At 39.0% G+C, this 18,258-nt stretch overlaps 1 protein-coding gene across 2 annotated transcripts; it reads left to right on the forward strand.

Moving 5' to 3' along the window:
• Positions 1-120: 120 nt before the first annotated feature.
• RNF214 (ring finger protein 214) lies at positions 121-18,208 on the forward strand. 2 transcript variants are annotated; one of them, XM_051987042.1, is made up of 16 exons: positions 121-236; positions 2,119-2,257; positions 3,197-3,758; positions 4,468-4,527; positions 7,037-7,177; positions 7,405-7,544; positions 13,091-13,159; positions 14,024-14,120; positions 14,222-14,310; positions 14,794-14,884; positions 15,525-15,623; positions 15,808-16,184; positions 16,314-16,446; positions 16,643-16,750; positions 17,042-17,137; positions 17,818-18,208. In XM_051987042.1, exons 2-16 carry the CDS (start codon positions 2,148-2,150, stop codon positions 17,881-17,883), a joined length of 2,238 nt encoding a protein of 745 aa, XP_051843002.1. In that variant the 5' UTR covers positions 121-236; positions 2,119-2,147; the 3' UTR covers positions 17,884-18,208. The 2 variants fall into 2 exon arrangements, with proteins under 2 accessions (XP_051843002.1, XP_051843003.1); XM_051987043.1 differs by lacking the exon at positions 13,091-13,159 and having other exon boundaries at positions 123-236.
• Positions 18,209-18,258: the final 50 nt, after the last annotated feature.

Genomic DNA, 18,258 nt, shown 5'->3' on the forward strand with positions numbered 1-18,258 from the left:
AGGTCGTACGCTAGGCTTCCGACTGTGACCGGCAGGGGGCGCTGTCTGGGGAGGCGCGACGCTTTCTTCTAGCCGGCGGGCTTCTCTTTTCCCTTCTCCTCTCAGGGTCTCGCCCCCTCCGCTCCCCGTCGCCGGAAGTGGGAGGTGCCGCGAGCGGCCCGGCTGCCGACCCCTCCCCCTCCCCTTTCCTTAGGACCCCCTCCCCCTCCCCCCGGCCGCGCGCTCCACCCGCTCAGGTGCGTCCCTAGCCCCCTGCTCTAGACCCCAGACCTTTTCCTCTTCCCCCCGCCCCCCACCCCAACCCTGTCCCGTCTCTTTGGCCGCGCGGCCGGCTCTGGGAGAGAACGCGCGGTGGGAAGCGGGACGGGGGGAGGGCATATAGTGGGGAGGGGGCTCTCGGGCAGGGCGGGAGGGGTTCTGTCGGGACCGAAGGGGGCCCAGGCGGGGGGCCAGGGAGGAAACCAAGTCTGGGAGGTGGAGGCCTGCACCGGGATGGACGCTCCATGGGAAGGCCTGGCTCGGGGCCGTGGTAGTGGTGGGGCCGCCTTGCACGTCGTGGGCAGTGGGCAGTGGGGATGGGGGTGGGGAAGTAAAGGGGGGCTGGGGGAGCAGACTCCCTTTAGTCTTGGGTCTGTGCGCAGTGTTCCATCAGGCTCCTTTGTCTCCTTCCCTCTGCACCCCATCTTCTGCAGCCTCTCCCCTTGGGGATACATTCCGAAGGGTGGGGAGGGGCGGGGCATGCAAACCTGGTCCTCGCCGGGTCCCCGGCCCCCAGGTAGGCCTCCTACCCCAAGCGCCTCTAGGTCACCTCCTCCTTCCTCTCCCTTTCTACTCTCCCAGTTTGGTTTACCTGGGTTTGGTGTCTTCCTGGACCAACCGAGGGGGTCCTCGCTTTTGCCTCACCCCCAACTATTTTGTCTATGGATGCTCAGTCTCTTTTCTAGCGATTATCTTTGTTCTGGTGAGTTATCCTTTCGATTTTGGCGAGGAGCTGCAAAAAGCACTCCCCTGGGAATGGATGATACTCTCACTTGTATGATAAGGGAAACTGAGGCATGGAGCATCCCGGAGCAAATATTGACAAATGAGAGAACATAGAACTCTGACCCTTAGAGATATACTTATCCTTTCTCATCAAGAACCAGGGAGGCCCAAGTACCTTCGTCAGAACAAAACAAAAACTCTTACTGTCCTATATTCTGTATATATATCGTTCCCTTCTTTGTCTCAGAGACAACTATGAATCTGAGGGATGAAGGAAAAGTTAAATGTCTTTCTTGCTTTTAGTTCCCACATCTCTCTTTGGAAGTAGTGTTAAGTGCTTTTTCATTTGAGTTTTTTGTTAAATAACATAGCACCAGTGCCTGACATAGAGAAGGTGCTATATAAATGTTTGTTTATTATTTTCATGATTCAATAGCCTTTGATACTGTTGTGGTAATTGGGGTGTCTTAAGTGAGTGTCTCAAATATCACTCTGTGCTATTTGACATTGTCCCCTCTCCCCTCAAAAAAATCGGCCCAAAACAAAAACAAAAACCTCCTGGAATTAATAGAAACCACTTTTGATAAAGTAATCATACATTATTTGCACATCCATATAACATATCTTTTACATATGCATGGGTGTGTGTGTATATATATGTAATATATATTTGCAAAGTAATATGCAATGTGACATGTATATAGGTAGATCTATAATTTTATTTGTGTGTATTATGCAGTATATATGCACATAAAGATACATATATGTATAAGTATATAATTTCCTTCAGATTGAAAACTACTGGATTTTAATTATTAACAATATTGAATACAAACGATTGGGCCAGTAAACTAGAAAGGAGGAACTACACTTTGAGAACCATTGGTTTAAATTAGTAGTGCATTTTTTGTTTTTTACAAAATGACTGTAAAGAATCCTATATTTCTGATATAAATATGGCAACTACTTAAGATTAGGTATTCACCGTAATTGATCCAGTGACTAATAATATTCTGACATAGAAGTACCTTTTAGAATTAAACCACCTTTCCCCCAGTTTCTCTGGGATTTTATTAATTTGTGAACATTCTGAACGGGAGAGATAAATTTGTTTCAATGCTTTGATACTTGCAGCCTGGGATTTGTTTCTGAATGCAGAGAGCATGATGGCTTCTGAGCTAAGCAGTGATTCGGCCTCTGCTCTTGCTTCTCAAGAAACTGCTTCTGCCTCCTGTGGTTCTAACAGAGAGGAAGGTCTCCCTGATGGTCTCAGGTAATGTGTGGGTAGTTGTTGGAAAGTTGCAAATGGGTACTTGAAAATATTTGCTGAATTCTTGGGAGAAGTTTAATTTTCTTTCTTTTGATGACTACTCTTGGTCCTAATGGACAGGTTCGTACACTTTGTGAGATTGTCAAACAGAATTTGAAAGGAAAGAATTTTCCTCTTTTAGTTTCTTTTGCTTCTTACTGTTAACTCTGTTAACTCATCTCCTCTAAGAAATCTTTATGTTAAGCGCCATTTGGGTTTAATTTTACATTTTCCTAATCTGTAAAAAACATTAGCTTGTACCAATTCATATTATTGTTTTGTTAATATTCTCTTACTATTTCATGTTTGGTAAAAATTTTGTCCTTTCAACTTTTGTTCCTTGTGGATAGTGACTGCATCTTCTGCTTACATTAATAGCATACAATTACAGAATGGGAGGATGGAAGAGATCATTTAGTCCAATCTCTGTCATTAATTGCATCTACAACATCCCCATTAAGTGGTCATTCAGTCTCCTGGCCACCTGGCTTATATCCCACCCATTCCATTTTTCAACAACTTTAATTGTTCGCTGACTTGAAATCTGTCTCCCTAAATAAATATCCCTCTGATGGGCCTAGTTCTGCCTTTCTATATCAATCATAATCTCTTTTCCCCAATTCCTACAATCCTTCTCATAGTGATTATTACAGTCTATTATAGCTTGTTGAATGAATGTTTATAGATAAAATTGATAGATCTTATTTCATCAATGGCAGCACTTTATAAAGTAGAATATGACCACCTGAATTTCTTGTTTATTGGGTTATCTTTTCAAATAAATTAATGTGTAGTAGCATGGGGTGAATGGAATTGAACTTAAAATTAGGTTCTTTTTCAAGATTGTGATGAAGAGAGAAAATTATGGGAAGCTACAGTAATTTTAACTTATATTTTCAACAGCCCAAGAGATACATCTGTGCAGGAAAACAAGAGCTTGTCTCTGTTGATAGGCTCTAGCAACCAAGTGATAACGAAGGAGAATAGCAAAGATGTTAGTTTGGAACATGCCAAAATGAATCCTGGTTCATCAGCAAGGGACATGTTATCTACCATAGAGGACAATGCAACTTTAGAAGACAACTTGGAATCCACAGCTCTTGATCTTCCTGGAAATGGTTCCATAGACATTCAGGCTTTGTCCCCGGACACTGAAGCTTGTCAATCTGATTTGGAGGATTTGGCCACTATAGCAGCAGGAGAGGAACAGACACACTCTGGGGAAAGCCTGCAGCCACCTCCTCTGTCCCATGAGACAGAGTGCCATGTGAACCATCAGAATACCTCCAGGGATTGTTTAGAAGAGGAATTACAAGCTTCTGCCCCACTGGAAGGTAGCGAAGATACAGGCCTGGATTACCGACCTCCACCAAATGGGGAGAATGGGGTTTCAGGAGACAGAGCTGGTCAGGATGTGGATCAGGATGGCTCATCCTTGAAGCTCTCTCAGAACATTGCTGTGCAGGTCAAGTGTCAGGTTTCAAATGTCAAAATCAGAACTTGGGGATATTATTGAGGGTGGGAGACAATTGCTCATATCTGATGGAAAACATACTGTGCCATTCTTTCTGGGTTGTTGTTCTAAAAATATCTAGGATTATTTCTATATAGCTCCATCCTGTTGTTAAGTAAACAGTGTTTAGACTGATGTAATTAGCAACTTTATGCCCAATAATTAGTTCTTCACACTGTTTAATTGATATATATGGAGTTTTATGTCCCTCATAGTAAGCATTGCTCATTTAGGATTCAGATTTGTTCATGTTTATCCTTGTGCTAAAGATCCTTATTTATTTGTATCTACATGTTAGGAAGTACAGTGCGCCTTGCCTGGTAGTGTTATTTCTTCTAGGAACTAGAGTGTTTTATCAGAGGAGGAGATAGATTTTAGTAATAGATAAAATCGATTTTAGACACTTAGTTATTTCTAGCTTTTATACTCATCTTTCAGTAAAGTGCTGAGTCTTTTCAGAGGTTGTTTTCAAGGATGATTGCTTTACAGTATCCACTTGTCTTCCTTGATCCATAACAGTCAGAAGGAATAGCAAAGGGTTGGCTCCTTAGGGGTGTCAGGGGCACTCTGTGATGGAGGGAAGAATATCAGTCTTGGAGCAGTTTTACTACTTTAAAGTGTCTCCAAACGGCTCTGAATATGATTACTTTTCCCTTTGCAGACTGACTTCAAGACTGCTGATTTGGAGGTGAATACAGATCAGGATATTGAAAAGAATTTGGTAGGTATTTGCATGGTGATCATGAAGCTCACTGATCAGGAGTCATGGAATCTGAGAGAGTTAGCAAGGTCATTTAAAAGTTTCTAGTGTAGTCTTTTATATAGATGAGGAATTCCTTCTGTAATATCTCTGATAGGTGTTCATCCAGTCTCTTTGCTAGAGAGGAAGTTAACTATCTTACAAATCTGCCCCATTTACTTTTGAACAGCTCAGATTTTAAAAGTTTTTTCTTATGTTTTGATGAGATTTTTCATCATGTAATTTTCACCTAGTACTTTTTCCTCTTGAGGCAGCTAAGTGGCAGAAGGATAGTATGTTGGGCTTGGCATCACGAAGGATTTAGTTTGAATCTTCAAATCTGTATTAGCTGTGGGACCTTGGGCAAGTCACTTTACCTCCCTATCAGTGCCAATTTCCTTTTCTGAAAAAGAGGATAAAAATAGCACTCATAATGTTGTTGTGAGGAGCAAATTATCTTGTCAGCTTCAAAGTTCTATGTAAATGTTAACTTTTATTAGTATTAAATAGAATTCTAATTCTAGCCTTTGAAATAAATGAAAACAGTTATGAAGAGGTTATTTGATCTGCCTTCCCTACCTATATTTTAGTATGCCGTTGATTTAAATGTGGTGCCCAGAATGGAATCTGGCAATCGAGTTATGGCTTTAATCAGTGTAGACTACAGTGGGAAATACTATCTTGTTGGGGGCATTATTCTTTTGGTAATATAGGCTAAGTACATTAGCCATGTGACAAACGGCCTTGTTTGTATTGAATTTGTAGTCAGATAAAATTCTTCAATCTTTTTTCACTTAAGTTGCTGTTGTCTCCATCCTGTGCTTTTATAATTAATTTTTTGTTTTTTTGAAACAAGGCAGAAGACTGCATTCATTTGTACTATATTTCATCAGTGATCACATTGCTATGAGCTTGGCAAAAACCCCACCCTGCAAATATATGTTCATTTGAGTGTTTCTCTGTTGTAATAAAAGAAGGATATTAAGGCAGACATCTTGGGGCCAGAAAGAGAGCCTCCAGGGCAAGATGGGTGAACTAAGTGGGGATCAGGCACAAAGACTAAAAGCAAGTAGTTTGAGATGAGAACGTGGAATAATTTTTGCAAGTTGAAGTTACTTTGAGAGAAGTTTTAAGATCATGAAAAAAGTAGTTAAAGTAAAAAAATAGTTAAAGTAAAAGTAGTTTTAAAAAGTTTGAAAATGGAAAATAGTCTCTATAGAAAATTTGTCAAGGTAGATGAAAAAAATTTGAAGAGAAACTTTTATTGTAAAGCAGTGCTAGGTGGCATATTGAGGAGTTTGAATGAGTAAAGAAAGGATAGAGTTGATCTGAAACTCAAGTGGACCTGGTGCTTGACAAGAAAGGATATCAAGGTACAGAATAAAGTGGCCAATTTGGTAATAAAACATGGTCTTATCATAAGGTGATGGCAAATCAAGGCAGATTGATTTTTGAGTCTGTATGTCAAAGGCTGGTTGTGCAGAAAGTGATTCCTCAGTTATGGTGTAAAAGTAAGTTTTTTGTTATTATCTATAACTTACCTGCTTGTGATAAAGTTGGTATGAAATAGCTTTTATCCTGATTTTTGCTGAAAATCTACTATGGAGGTAGATGAGCTGAAGAGAAGTAGAAAGGAAAGCCTAAAAAAGAAAAACTTGACTTTTTAGGTAGTAGTAATAAAGTTACCAGAGAGAGAATTACTGCATTTGTTTGGAGATATCCTGGCTCTGTTTCATTACTCAGCCCAAGGTAATTAGCTTGGTCTGATGTTATACTTTCTTGGAGAGGCTGTTCTTTTTGCTTTGGTAATGAGGCATTTTCACTATAGAGATTTTAAAATGTGCTTTATGTTTTATAACAAACCTGCTTAGTTTGAGCTTGTATTGTTAATGCAGTTTGAGTCTAAATTTTATGTAGTGATCCTATATCAAATGTCTGCAGAAACTATTAACTTGAGCCTCTTTAGTAAAACTGCAGAATCTCTTTGAACGGTGAGTAATAATGTCCTTGATTTGGTGATAAGGTAGAATAGTTGAGGTGAGCCATAAAAGGCACTGGCAGAACTGAACCATCACACTTGGATGCCTAACCCTGCATTGTGTAGAGTTTTCCTTTTGGGAAAAGTTTTTAGACAGTTTGTTGCAACAGAGTGGAGTACAACAAAAAAGGAATCATTCTGAGGCTCTTGTCTTTATTCTTGTGGTTCTCTTAAGAGCTCACCCATCTTCCTTCTCAGAGGATATATTTGGTTAGAATGTAAGCTCTCTTGAGGGCAGGAACTATTTTGTTTTTTTGTCTTTGTGTCCTCAGCGCTTATTGCATTTGCTTGGTACTGCTGGGCATTTAATACATGCTTATTGGATTGAATTAAGGCTATTTGTTCTTTGGTGTTGCACATTTTGTCCTTCTCTCTTTGGAAAGTCAGCTTTCCTTCTTTGGTGAATAAATAATATAAAACCCCACCACCCTTTCCTCCTGTGCTCACTGCCAGGATAAAATGATGACAGAAAGGACTCTGCTGAAGGAGCGGTACCAAGAAGTATTGGACAAGCAGAGGCAGGTGGAGAATCAACTTCAGGTGCAGCTAAAGCAATTACAGCAGCGGAGAGAAGAAGAGATGAAGAGTCATCAGGTATTCCAGCATGTAGGCTTGCTTTAGCCTCTGATCAGACTTTGCTTTTGTTGTTCTCTCAGTGAAAATGAGGAGAGGTATAAATACCCTAGCAAAACACTTAAAACCTTTTTGGAGTGTTCTTTCTGGCTGCTCTCTTCTCTCACATAGTTGTGTTGAGTAGAGAGAACTTTTGAGCCAAACATCAAAAAGTTACCTCCTGTATTGTATGATTGTTAAAACCTTAGGAGATATTAAAGGCCATCCAGGATGTGACCATCAAGCGGCAGGAAACAAAAAAGAAGATAGAGAAGGAAAAGAAGGAGTTTCTTCAGAAGGAGCAGGACCTGAAAGCTGAAATTGAGAAGCTCTGTGAGAAGAACAGAAGGTAATTCATTCTATTGGGAATAAAGGAAAACCTTAAGGGATCTACAGACCCATTGACCTTTCCAATGTTATACATACAAGTCAATAGCAAAAATATGTTATACCAATAAGTTAAGAAGAGGATTTACTGAGAATATTTAAACAGAGGTTAAATAACTGTTTTTCAGGGTTGTAGAATGGATTTATGCCGTTGGCCTAAGGTCAAATTGAATGAGCTTCAAGGTCCGTTCTGTCTCAAGACTATGATTTTTATGAGGCTATGTATTTTCTGAGTGTTAAATATCTTGTGAGAAGCTTATTTGACATAAGTTCTTTCAATTAGTGCTGTCTTCTTATGGTGATTATTTTTTGCAGATTCTATATGTATAATTAAAATTTTTGTTGCTTATTATAGTATTGGAGGTTTCATTTGGTTGTTCAGTGGAATTTTCCTTAAGTACTATGCTAATATATTCCCCTGTTCTATTAAGTATGGGACACTCTTTCTCAAATGAAAACATTTCTGCATATTAGTTTATCCTATTAGTGATACAGTTTTTGTGTAGAGATTGTCTTTTATTTGTATGAACTATGGACATGAGGCTCTAGATTGCTATTCCCAAATGTAGCCATTTCTTTGATTATAAAAACTGTCATGGTCCCCAACATGGCTTGTTTGTTACTGAATCTTGACTTTTGCTCATACTGTTCCTTTTGTCTGGAATGTTCTCCTCCCTTATCTTCTGCTTGTGCAAATCTTAATTATTCTCAGGGACTGTCCTTTCTGTGAAGCTTTCCCCACTCAAATTAGACTATCATGGTTATACTGTCATCTGGACTGCCATAACTATTCTTGTCCCTACTTCCTTTTATTACTAGTTAACCTTTGATGTATTTATATTTTGTTCTTCATAGAGATTTGAAGTTTTTTCAGGTTAGAGACCACATTCAACTTTTTGTTGGATGCCACAGTACCAAGTTAGAAGTCTGTGTTTCTACTATGCGAGAAAGGTATTTGTTGAATAATTAAGAGCTACATCCAACAAATATTTTTTGGGGGAGCTTTGAACAAACACCTTAATTTCTCAATACTCATTCCTTTTAAATAGGAATCATGGCATTGTCCCTTTCCTGTCTCATATGAATATTTTGAGGATGAATAATATTAAAAATAAACCTGGAAAATTCTTGGAACTGTTTAAAGTACCAAGTAAATGCATCTGAAATCCCAAATATAAGAAATATTGAATTTTGTCATGTATTTACATTTCTCTTGGAAAATCTTTTAGTTGGCATAGAGAGTATCTTGTGGCTGTCTACTCTGGGGGCAGTTGTTTGAGTTGGTTTCTAGATTGGATCCTTCAAGGTTATTGCTAACATCAGAAAGGTGAGCCACCACTACATTGTCCTTGGGGTCGGGCTACATTCCAAGTTCCTGACTTTGATAGTGAAACCCTGAGAAAAGCAATGAGTATTGCATTCTCTGAATAAGATGCTGAACTTGTATTTTAAATGACCATAGATTGATCCATGTTCCAGTCTGAAACTCAGAATGAGTAGCAGAAATACTGCAAAGCCAGTCAAAATTCACTTTGTTTTTATGCTGTATTCTTTGTTCTTGGTGTTTATTAGAGTGATAATAGCTTGTTTATAAGCACTTAACAGCTTCCAGACACTTTACATAATTTTCTTGTTTGGTCCTACCCACAGTTTTGGGAGATAGGTAATACCATTATCATTGTCCACATTTCCTCATTCTAGATGAAGAAACTGCAGTTTGGCATAAGTGACTTGTTCACACAAAAAGGGATTGGAAGTCAGCTTTTCTTACACTAAATTCAGTGTTTAGGTAGGGAAGCTATTATATTTTATATATTTTTACATTTTATAGATGGAAGTACTGCCTTTACAGATGAGCTGGGATGTAATTTTTATATAAGTGATTTTGGATAAGTTTCATATGAATAGAAAATAATGTGATGGTTAAGGTCTCATGAGAACTCAACTGCTTCTGTTCTGTTTCACTGGCATACTTCCAGGTTAACATATGGAAATTAAAGGCTTATCAAGAAATTAAGATTTATCAGGTATAAAAGTGAGAGAAATGCAAAAAGTATAAGATTAAGGTTTTCCCCTTCATGGAATCAATTGTCTTACTGGGGAGCATTCCATACGTAAAAGATTAAGTAACTATACACAAGAGCATATGATTTTTGCTAATGAGTGGTGTGGATAAATACTACCAAAGGAATTTAGAGGAAAGAAAAACCAAAAAGTGATTTATGGAAGTGATTTGAAATAGGACTTCAGCTATCCCTGGGAAGAAAGATGGGTGGGATTTGGATAAGAGGAGAGGAAAAAGGAATTTCTGATCAAAGGAATGGTTTGGGCAAAGCATGTGCTCAGTATGTTTGAGTTACAGTGAATGATGACTGAGCTAAGTTGGAATTAGAGGGTTCATGTTGGCAGGTCGTAGAGTAGATTGAGGGTGGGTTATGGAAGACCTTAATCTGTGGACTTAGTCTTTTTAGTAACAAAGAGCCATTGGAAATGTTTGGACAAGGAAATAACATAACGAAAATGTTGTTTTAGGAACATTAATCTGGCAGTTGAATGTAGAATAAATTGGATAAATATAACTTGGTGAGGTGTTATAGACTGAATTAGGGTTGCAGCAATAAGAATAGGAAGTAGGGAAGAGGCTTTATGAAGAAATAATAGAGTTTGATGACTTAATATAAAAAATAAGGAAAAGAACAGAGCTTAAAAGTGAGAGTCTTTAAGATTCTGAATGAGTGATTGAGAATACTGTTAACTTTTTGGAAATTTAGAAGGCAGGTATTCACTTTGTGGGATGCAGTGGTTTGGGTTTTGACATGTTAAGTTTGAGATGACAGTATAATTTCCAAGTATGTGGTACAGTGAAAAAAGAACTGGACTTTCAGAAGATACGGCTTCAAATTCCAGTTCTTCTTGGTAAGTCATGTAATCTGTGCTTATTTTCTCCTTTGCAAAATATGAAGATTTGGTTGCTCTTTGGTCTCTTCCATCTCCTGGGGTGTGGGAGGAGGGAGAGATGCACTTTGGGGAGTGTTTATATAAGTTAGGGGAAAGGTCAGAGAGAAGCAATAGTTAGCTGAGAAGAGAAGGAGAGTAAAGTAGGGTCACACAGATCAAGGAAGATGAGTGTCAAGAAGGAGATGGTGGGTAAAAGTGGCAGATCATTGCTGAGAAGTCAAGGACAGTAGAGGCAGAAGGAAAAGTTTATGAGTAACATTAAGAGGACAATTTCAATGGAATGGTGACATGGAATTCATATTATATGAAGGTTAGGGAACGAATGGGTCATAAGTTAATGAAGGTAGCATGCGTGGGCCATTCATTTGGAAAGCTTGACGGAAGAAGAAAGATGAGAAGTAGTGTAGTTACCTTAGGAAGACCTCAAAGTTATGTTTCTTTTTTAAGATAGAAGGGACATATGCATATTGAAGGCAGAGGAATCTACAGTAAAGTATTGGGCAGTAGATTGAAAAAGCAGATCTGGGTTCTATTCCAGGCCCCTGACTCATTATTAACTGTAACAGAAATCATGTTAATGTCTATTTCTCATTCTGTTAAATAAGAATATTATTTGGCTTCATAAAAATGTGTTAGGAATTTATGTAAAATTTCTTTATAAAAAAAGTTTTATAGTTTAGTATTGATTGACAAAAAAAAAAAAATCCCTAAACTTCCTGGGTAATTACATTTAATTTATTTTAACTCAGAAAATAGTATACACTTTGAGTCACTTTAGTCCCTGTAAGGATTTTTTATTCATACGTGTATTCATTTTTGTATGGTTATATTAGTATATAGACCGTTATTTTAGTTTTGCTTTTTTCAATTTATATTATTTAAAAATAATCTAGATTTATTTGTACTTCTTATACTTGTAGTCTTAATTGCATTGTGGCATCTCTTTATATGAATGTTCCATAGTTTATTTAACCATTGTCCTATTGATGGACATTTAGGTTGCATTTAGTTTATTGTAGTTACAAATAATATTGTTATGATATAGCTGAATAGTTTTTTCATTTTGCTTTTGATAATATTTCCAGAGTATATTTCGAATGGTGGAATTGTTGGTCACAGAGTATACTTTTGTATCTTGCAAAAGTTTCTTTAAAGAAAGATATGCTGGGGATTGGAAAAAAAATTGTAACACTCATTATTAGCACATTTAAGAATCAAGCTAGACTTATGGAATATGTATAAACCCTAAACATATGAACCATTAACAATCCTAGTTATTCAGAACTGGCAGATATTGGCAGATTTTTCCCATTGATGTGAGGCAGAAAGGATTTTTCTAATAGTGAGCCTAAATGTAATGGAAAAGGAAGAGGGAAGGAACAAGCATTTATTAAGTACCTATTATGTTCCAGGCACTCTGCTTTGTGCTTTACAGACTTCTCATTTGATCCTCTCAACAACCGTGGTAGATAGGTGCTATTATCCTCATCTCAGTCATTTGAAGCAGACAGTGGTTAAGTGACTTGCAGAGTCACAAAGCTAGTGTCTGAGGCTGGATTTCAACTTAGATTTTCATGACTCCAGGTTCGGCACTCTAAACCCTGCATTACCTAATTGCCTTTGGCACACAGTAAATGTTTAATACATTCATTAAACAATAAATTTAATAAATGCTTCTTGATTGCCTGAAGCATGCCAAAGCATGATACTTTGGTTGGTAGGTTTTTGCTAGATAAGGGGCGGCCAGACTTAGTGGAAAGAGTATTAGATATGGAGTACCAAGACCTGGATTCAAATTTTGGTTCTGCTACTTAATACTTTTGTGACCTTAAGCAAATTACTTGTTGGGTTTCAGGTTGGTTATTTGTAAAATGAAAGCGTTGGACTTGATGATCTCTCTAAATACTTCCTCCCCCTCCCCTTTCATTTATTAAGTGCCTGCTATGTATTAGTCACAATGCTTCAGGCTCAAGGGATACAAAGACAATGCAGAACCCCTAGGGGCGCTTTTGAGGACATCATAGAAAGCAGTTCTATCTTGTTATACTAGAGAACCTCTGAATTCCCTTCCAGTGCTTAAATCTATATGCCAATCTGTTCTTCTCTAAAATACAGTGCCATTGTCAGAAAAAATAATGCATTAGAGAGACTGCTGCTCCAGGTCATCCTGAAGTTTTATATATGAGAGAATACTGATTTTCTCCTAGAACTTGTGTAATGCTGAGGCTAGTAGAAGAAGGAAGTAGAACTGTTATATAGATCATCAATTGAGAAAGATCATCCTGTTCTTGAGGGTAAACCTCCACGGAAGGACTACACATAGAGTAGCAAAATCCAAAGGGGATAGCCACCTCTCCAGCTAGCTAAAGTCACTCAAGTCAACCTTAGCTGTTAGCAGAATGACTGACTTCTCTGGCAAATCTTTGAGTAGTCCCTGAAAAAAACAGAATGGGACATGAAGGATTTGGGCAAAAGTAGGAATGTGTGAAAGAGGAAAAGCTGCAGAAACTTCAGGAAGTGAATTGGTGTCTCTCTGTTTCACACATGCAGGTTACTGGAAAATCAGGAGGAGAAGGAGAATAAAATTGTTTCTCTAATCGCAGAACAGGCTGAGGAAAAGTAGGACTATTTCTTTTAAGATCATTTTTATCCCTTTTCCCCATGTTTACCTTAAAAAAATTAAAAATCACTTAATGTAATTTAAATGTTCATATTACTTTCTTCTCCCTTGGTCTGAGTAACCTTGTTATTCCCAGTCATTTTCCAGCCTTGATTCAAATATAATACTGGAAAACACCCTCTCTGAACCCATTCTTCATTACTGCTTTCAGTCCTACATATGAGTGTGCCACCATTTTTGCAATAAGGAGAGAGGGAAATAATGGGATTAAAAGATACATGGAGATAGGTAGTACATAGCCATTTTATAATAACTAGCGAAATGGGGTATGTATGAAAATAAAATAACCAATATCTGGTGGCAGGTAACCAATTGCTGCCTGACAGGTAAGTATTAGTGTGTACACCTTCCTTAGTTGTCCTTATAGGACCTGATTGTTTTGGGATAGAAAATTAGTAGTGGCATTGTGTGCTGTTGCACATAATTCTACGTCTCAGTTTCCATAGGTAAAGCAAGTTGGGAACCATAAGAAACTCTGATAAATGTTAGTCTTCCTAACTCTAGCCTATTTAAATTTGTGGAAGTGTCAAACTTCTTTTGATGGCTCTGCCTCCTAAATACAACCCTTAGCAAGGGAAGCTGGTAAGGCACTAGTGTTATTTTCCCTGGAATTTCATATGTAGGACCTTGTCCCAAGCTTAAAGTACTTAAGCATCATCTCTCTAAAACAGTTCACTTGACTTGCCTTCTGTCATTAGCTTTTAGCAATTCTGGATCTAATTTTTTGCTTTGTTGTTTCCATCAAGCCTGTATCTCATCAATGTAAATTTTTTTTTTTTTTTTTTTTTTTTTTGGTCCTTTAGGGAGCTATGGGAGATGGAACTGGACAAACTTAAAAATCAGGATGGTGAGATCAACCGGAACATTATGGAGGAAACTGAACGAGCCTGGAAAGCTGAGGTAGGGAGGGTTTGATGTTCTGGAAAGTGGGATTGGTGTGGAAGTCTTTAAGATAATCCTCTTGGATTCAAGTTAATAAGCCTTTTCATGGTTTTCTTTAGATCTTATCACTAGAAAGCCGGAAAGAACTGCTGGTATTAAAGCTGGAAGAAGCAGAAAAGGAGGCAGAGCTGCATCTGACTTATATCAAGTGAGCCACTTTCCCTGGGCTGGAACTCATAGGGCTGAAGTTCAAATTCAGACCTTTACTCCACTGGCTCTCTGAAACCCTGCCCTATTGAGTCTTAATTCTATACTGTCAGACTCTTAATACTGTAATTTCCGGTTATTCATTGAGCTTCCCATATAATAGGTAGGTTTAAGTTTCTGGAGAACTATTTCTGATATTCATTCACCTGCTGTCTAAGCATTTGGAGGACCCATGTAAAATAGTGTGAGGCAGAAAGTCTCTCTTTGTTGGGAAACTCTTACTTTAAATTGAATAGAAGTAGAAGGCATATGATTTACAGTGGGACAAAGAATTCAGGACTTGGACCTCTGAGACTGTTGTTGAACCTCGATTTTATAATCCTTTTTTCTTCTCAAGTCCCACTAGTTTTACTCTTAATTTGCTGTCTTAAAGACTGAAGTCAGAGCTGCTTCTAACTATAAATTCCTGTTGCTTTTTGGAAAGGTCAACACCTCCAACATTGGAAACAATTCGCTCCAAACAGGAGTGGGAGACAAGATTGAATGGAGTTCGGATGATGAAGGAGAATGTCCGGGTAAGCCTTATGAAAAGCTCCAACTCCAGGCAGTGTTTTGTAGTGTGCGCAATTTATGACCAGTCTCATTGATACACACACATACACATATGAGTGGTATTGAAGTTTCATGGCATTGTGTTTTTTGAGATTTGAAAAGGATATGGATGCTATCTAATCCAGAAAACCACCTTGTACACTAATCTTTTCTGTATCATTCTTGACAGAAGATTCTTTATCTTTTGATATAATAGGAATAATGATAATTGTTTTAAAAACACTTTAAAATTTGCAAAGCTCTTTATGAATATTTTATCCTGACATTAGCTCTAAAGTGAAGGGATAGTATTCCCATTTTACAGATAAGAAAACTGCAGCAGACATAAATTAAATGACTTCTCTAGGATCACAAAGTTAGTGGCTGAGGTTAGATTTGAATCATGATCTTCCTGACTCCATACCCAGCACTCTCTCCACTATGCCACCTAGTTCCTATTTAGACACTTTCAGTAACAGGGAGCTCACTACTTTAAGAAACAATTGTTCTGTTTTTGTGTCAAGATCTTTCTCCCACATTTCCATCACCTTCCCTTACCCAAAATGAGGCTAACATACTTTTGGTTCACTGCTACAGGGTAATTTCTTGATCTTTCTTTTCTAGGACCAATTTAATAACCATATCCAGCTGGTGAGGAATGGGGCAAAGTTGAGTAGTCTTCCACAGATCCCAACCCCTACTCTGCCCCCACCTCCTTCAGAGGTGAGTAACTTGGCAATTGGGAAGTTCCCTCTCTGTGTGATGGCCAAGTTTCTATCTCACAGTAATATTTTTGAAGCTCTTGGGACCAACTCTGATCATTTTAATGGTTATTCAGTGATTTTTGTTGCGATTTCCTAAATTTCCCTCTTTTTTTTTTTTTTTTTTTTTGTTTCCCACTCTGCAGACAGACTTCATGCTTCAGGTGTTTTCACCTAATCCTTCCCTGGCTCCTCGGATGCCTTTCTCCATTGGGCAGGTTACCATGCCCATGGTCATGCCCAGTGCAGACCCTCGTGCTTTATCTTTCCCAATGCTGAACCCTGCTATCTCAAGGCCCAACCAGCCCTCCCCACCTCTGCCTGTCACCCATGGGAGAAACAGTCCTAGCTTGGCTTCTCTTGTTGGCCCCCACGGTCCACATGTGTCCCCTGCTCCTTCCCTCCCACCTCCACCAGGCTTGGGTGGTGTTAAGGCTCCCACTGAATCTCACCGACCCCAGCCAGTGGACAAACTAGAAAAGATCCTGGAGAAGCTGCTGGCTCGTTTTCCACAGTGCAACAAGTAAGTTTCTTAAAATGGATTAATGTCCTGAGAGAGAGATATTGGAATGCAGGTATAAGAGGAAGACCCATGGGAGACCCCACAGATAGGGAACAGTATCTTCATCCCTGCCATCCTTTGCTTCCTTAGGGCACAGATGACCAACATCCTTCAGCAGATCAAGACAGCACGAACCACCATGGCAGGACTGACAATGGAGGAGCTGATCCAGCTGGTGGCTGCACGATTGGCAGAGCAGGAGCGCTTGGCAGCAGGTGCTCAGGTGAGGCCATCTCTTTGTGGGAGAGTGCAGTCCCAAAAAGTTCATGCAAAGTATAGAGAAGGGGAAGAAGTATCGTTCCTAGGGATGCATAATCTGTTTTATTTTGCTAGTCTTAAAAAATTCTGTGATTCCTTTTCTAAAACTGCTTAGTTTACTTAAAACTTCCCTGTTTCTAATTTTTATTTTTTGTCTCCAGCCCCTTGGTCGGATCCGAGCTCCCTTGTTTCCTGCTCCCTTGGCTCAGATAAACACTCCCATGTTCCTGCCCTCTGCTCAGGTGTCTTATCCTGGGAGGCCTTCACATGTAAGAATGTATTTCCTTGAAAGCTGGGGTATAGATAGGTTTAGTGGGTTGGGAGATGGAGAAAAACATAGAGTTCTTGCGTTGGGACCTGAGTTAGAACTGGGAAAATGAGAAAGAGATCCAGGCGGGGGGGCTCCATGGGATGTGGTATTTGAGGTTTGGTTTTAGAGAAGAGAGGCCAAATAAATTCTTTTGGTAAGCAGATTTGGAGATGGGATCATAGACAGAAAGAAGGAGTGATCCTAGGACATAGAATCACCACTATAAAGTATGCCTCTGTTTGTCCTGTAGGCTCCATCTACCTGTAAGCTGTGTCTAATGTGCCAGAAGCTTGTTCAGCCCAGTGAGCTCCACCCCATGGCCTGTGCCCATGTGTTACACAAGGAGGTAGATGCTATATCCTTTTTGTCCCTTCCTCACCTTCCTTTATCCAGTTGGATGGTACAGTCACAAACTGTACAACAATATGGATCCTTGCCCTAAGTTTAGCCTAGGTTTGTTTTGCTGGGGAATCTTAGATATGAATAGAATAAAAAACTAGTCTCAGACTCCATTCATAAGATGGGTCAATAATTACTTTAAACAGACAATCCAGTTGTTCCTCATTCTCATTATGAGGGTTATTAGGCAGAGGCAAAATATACTTAATAGAACTGTCTGGCTTATGGGAACAACAGGATAAAATCTCTTTCCCACAAAGGAGGAGGTGATGGTCCTAGACTTTGAGGGGAGGGAAGTGTTGGGAATGAAGAAAACCCATCTCTGTACATGAAGAGATCATGGTATGGAGCAAATCATATTTTGAATATGCATCAATAGCATTTTCAGACTGTTGGAATTTAGTATTCTTTGTATAATGAGGATCCATTTACTTGCTCCAGAATTGGTCTTTCTGGGTATATCCCAGGGACTCTTTTCACACTATTAGAACTTTTGGCCTAGTAGCTGTCCTTTATCCTTTATTGCTATTCATCTTAAGCCTCATGCTGGCTCCTCTTTGCTCCCTCTTCCCTAGCCCCCAATAACAAACAAGTCTTAACCTTGAGGCTTCTCTTTCTCCTTTCCAGTGTATCAAATTCTGGGCCCAGACCAACACAAATGACACTTGTCCCTTTTGTCCAACTCTCAAGTGATGGACCTGGCTGGAAAGGAAGAAGAGGAGAGACAGATATGAACAGGAAGGAGAGGGTTCAAGATTCTAGAGCTCTATATTTATACATCAGTGTGTACTCATGCCATGTACATTTTTATTATATAGGTAATGTGTGTATAGAAAGTCTGTATGCAAACATTCATAAATGAAAGTATGTATATTATGCAGAATTTTCCGTTCCCCCTGGTCTTGCGGTTTCCCTTGGTGGTACAAGTTGTAGGAAAAATAGTATGCGCTGTTGCATTGAAATGATAAGTGTTCTTGCCCAGAGTTATTTTTAAATACATCATAACAGACAACACCTAGGAAGCTGCTTTTGCTGTCTGACTATATTACTTTGATTTGGTTCAGCCTG

This window comes from Antechinus flavipes, chromosome 3 (assembly GCF_016432865.1).
Source record: "Antechinus flavipes isolate AdamAnt ecotype Samford, QLD, Australia chromosome 3, AdamAnt_v2, whole genome shotgun sequence".
Taxonomy (NCBI): domain Eukaryota; kingdom Metazoa; phylum Chordata; class Mammalia; order Dasyuromorphia; family Dasyuridae; genus Antechinus; species Antechinus flavipes.